This window comes from Galeopterus variegatus, unplaced genomic scaffold, assembly GCF_000696425.1.
Source record: "Galeopterus variegatus unplaced genomic scaffold, G_variegatus-3.0.2 Scaffold3270, whole genome shotgun sequence".
Classification (NCBI taxonomy): Eukaryota; Metazoa; Chordata; class Mammalia; order Dermoptera; family Cynocephalidae; genus Galeopterus; species Galeopterus variegatus.
In genome coordinates, this window is record NW_007729381.1 from 205125 (window position 1) to 208156 (window position 3032).

Genomic DNA, 3032 nt, shown 5'->3' on the forward strand with positions numbered 1-3032 from the left:
ATGCTGCTCAGTAATTGGCAATTATCTTTCTCTACTGCAAGACCAAAAGTAGTAAAAACTAGTCTCTATCCAAAAAGAAAATAATCTGTAGCTTGCAGGATATTATAAAATCATCAGGTTGAACTTTTTACCTTGAACCTCAAATTCATTCCTCCTTCTTCACCACTTTCCACCTTGTATTTGTTCTCAGGATTTTTGTCTTTTTAGGAGCCGTTTTCTAGCCAGTTACAGATCACCTTGCATTCTTAGCACCCTTTTTATAATAGCCTGCTGTTTTTAAGGCATCTAATAGATTTTACCTTTAGGAATTAATTCTGTGGTTACTGGCTTTCATGTTTTTTTTAATCTGCCCCTGGAAAGCTTAGGTTTTTAGGATTTACATTTTAAATCGTGTTTATTGGATCTCTCCTGAATTTCTCCTCTGCCAATGGTTATGGTTGTTTCTGAACTTTCAAATGTGTCTTCTTCCAGGTGAGCACGACTGGGAAGCCACTAAGAAAGCCACCAGCCAGACTGGAAAAACTTAAGCTCAGAAAGGAAGTGAAGGATTTCACAGTGCAGGACATAGAAGAGAAGATGCAGGCCACTGCGCAGGAGCACAGGAAGGTAGCTGAACTCTCAGATGCTCAGGGTTGAGGAGCTCCCTGCCTGCTAGAAGGACCTCACGTCAACCTTCCCTATCAGCAGCTTTAACACAAATTGCATGGATTTATATTCAGTATTTTAATGATCTATATGCCTCTTATGCTATATACATTTAGTGTTTTAAAAATTTTCTTTGTTGGGCCGGCCCGGTGGCGCACTGCTACAGTGCGCCGCTTGAGAGCGCGGTGGCACTCCCGCCGAGGGTTCGGATCCCACATACAGACCAGTTCGTGCTCACTGGCTGAGCGAGGTGTGGGCGCAGCACCGAGGGTTGCGATCCCATTGCCGGTCCCGGTCCGCTACAGGCGCGACACTGAGGGTTGCAATCCGTTGCCAGACACGAAAAAAGACAAAAAAGGAAAAAAAAAATAAAAATTTTCTTCGTGTCATGAAGGAATACAGCAACATCTTAAAGTGAGTTGAAAATTACAGTTTCAGCCATAGCCTAAGTAAGCAATATCCAATCCTCAGAATTAGACGAAGTATGGGGTTTTCTTCATATGATGAAAGGAAAACTTCAATTGGGGCTAAGGGTAGGAGGAGAGGCAGGGTGGGGGTGGGGGTGAAGCTGAGAGGAGGCCTGCAGATCATCAGACAAGTCCTGCAGCATTTGCGCTGGGCCCCCGTAACCAGCCCAAAGCCTCCTTTTCCAGTGTCTCTACTTGGCCTCTCGGAGAGCAAGGACTGGACTGTAAGCTCCATGAGGGTTGTCACTGAGTCTGTCTTCTTCAACAAGTCTTCCTCAGCAAGTGTTTGTTGGTTGAATAAGGAAATAGAGAAGCCATAAATGGTCATGACAAGCAATATTGATGAGAACTTAATACTGCTTTTCAGACTAAAGAAGAAATAAGAAAAAGGCTATGGAGTGGCCGACATTTGCCCCCAGCCAGTCATTCAGATTCGGCTGAACTGGGTGGGGCTGAGGTTGCATTTGCCAAAGGACATCATGCTCTGAGTTCTGCCTCCTTTGAACTGTCCCACCTGCAGGAAGGAAAGACGTTGAACAGAAAGAAGAGTAAGAGTGATGCCACCTCGATTGACATGAACTACAATGATGAAAGTATTGGGGTCGTGGAGTCAGACATGTCCTACAATCAAGAGGATGACATATTCTAATAAGCTGCTTTCTGTGAATTTCATAAATAGGCATCCGTTCTTCCCACTCGTGACATTCTTCCTAGGTCTAATGTTCTTCCTGGACTTCCTGACCTCACTCCACTGGGATTTCTGCCCTGAGCTTAGGAATGATTCTGCGAGCTGCATGGGCTGAAGATTAGTTGAGTAAATTAAATGGCTATGCTAGCTTAAAAAAAAAAAAAAGGAAAGATGTGACCAGCTTAGATACTAGGAGCTCCGTTGGCATTCTCCTTCAGTGTGGCTTCAAACATCCTGAAGATGTCTTATTTCATGAGTACCTTCCAGCTTACATTGATATGTTTGTGCCAAATGAAGCTTTTCCTTTTTGCTCCTGCCCCATGGCTGTGTCTACCCTCTGCCGGTCCTTTAAGGCAAATCACATGGATTTGTATAAAGTATTTAATGATCTGTATGCTTCTTATGCTGCATGGTTAGGTTTCTTAAAAGAATTCTCTTTGTGTTATAAAGGAATAAATCAATATCTTGAGGTCAGCTGAATTACAGTTTCATCTGTATAGTTAAAGGAAGCAATATCCAATTCTCAGAACTATGCAAAGTATGAAGTTTTCTTCAGGTGAAAAAAGAAAAACTTCAGTTGGGGCTGGGGTGGGAGGAGGGGTCAGTAAGCTGAGATCGGCCCTGCTGCGAGCTTCTCTCCTCCCTGCAGGTGCTCTGAGCCGGGGAGTTTGCTGGCCCTCATCTTACTGGAATTATACCTTGGTTGTTCCTCCCTTACCAACTACATCCAATCAATTTTGGGGTCTTATGAGTCTACATTCAAAAGATCTCTTGCATCCATTTTTGTAATTCTCCCATGTCACCACCTACTTTAGACCACTTTACCATCTTCAACTGGTTATGTGCAACAATCTTCTCATCTATATTCAACAGTCGTCTATTTCAAACCCTTGTTGGCCCCCTTTTATTGTCTAGATAAAGCCCAGACTCCTTTTTGCTGGTAAGGATCTCAGCTTTCACAGTGCACCCAACCTGAATGTCTTCCAGTCCCTCAAACTCAGCACACCCTCGCCAGCCTCTGGGTCTTTGCACATGCTGTTCTCTCCTTCCCCCACTCCTTCTTGTTTCTTGATTTGGTGAATGCCTTCTTGTTTTTACTGTCTTAACTTAGACATCACTTCCTCTAAAATCCCTGGTCCAGGTCAGTGCCCCTCGCTCATAGTCACCTTTTAGCACCATGGACTTTGCACTTATTACCTCGTGTAGGAATTGCCTTATACATTTCTGTCTTT

General features: G+C 43.8%; 1 protein-coding gene across 1 annotated transcript in view; it reads left to right on the plus strand.

Moving 5' to 3' along the window:
* STMND1 (stathmin domain containing 1) overlaps positions 1–2280 on the plus strand; it is a 27747-nt gene extending 25467 nt beyond the window's left edge. The window contains exons 4-5 of the mRNA XM_008584469.1: positions 472–606; positions 1480–2280. Of these exons, the coding sequence (XP_008582691.1) occupies positions 472–606; positions 1480–1761 (417 nt within the window). The 3' untranslated portion in view covers positions 1762–2280. The remainder of the gene's footprint in view (positions 1–471; positions 607–1479) is intronic.
* The last annotated feature ends 752 nt before the right edge of the window (positions 2281–3032 follow it).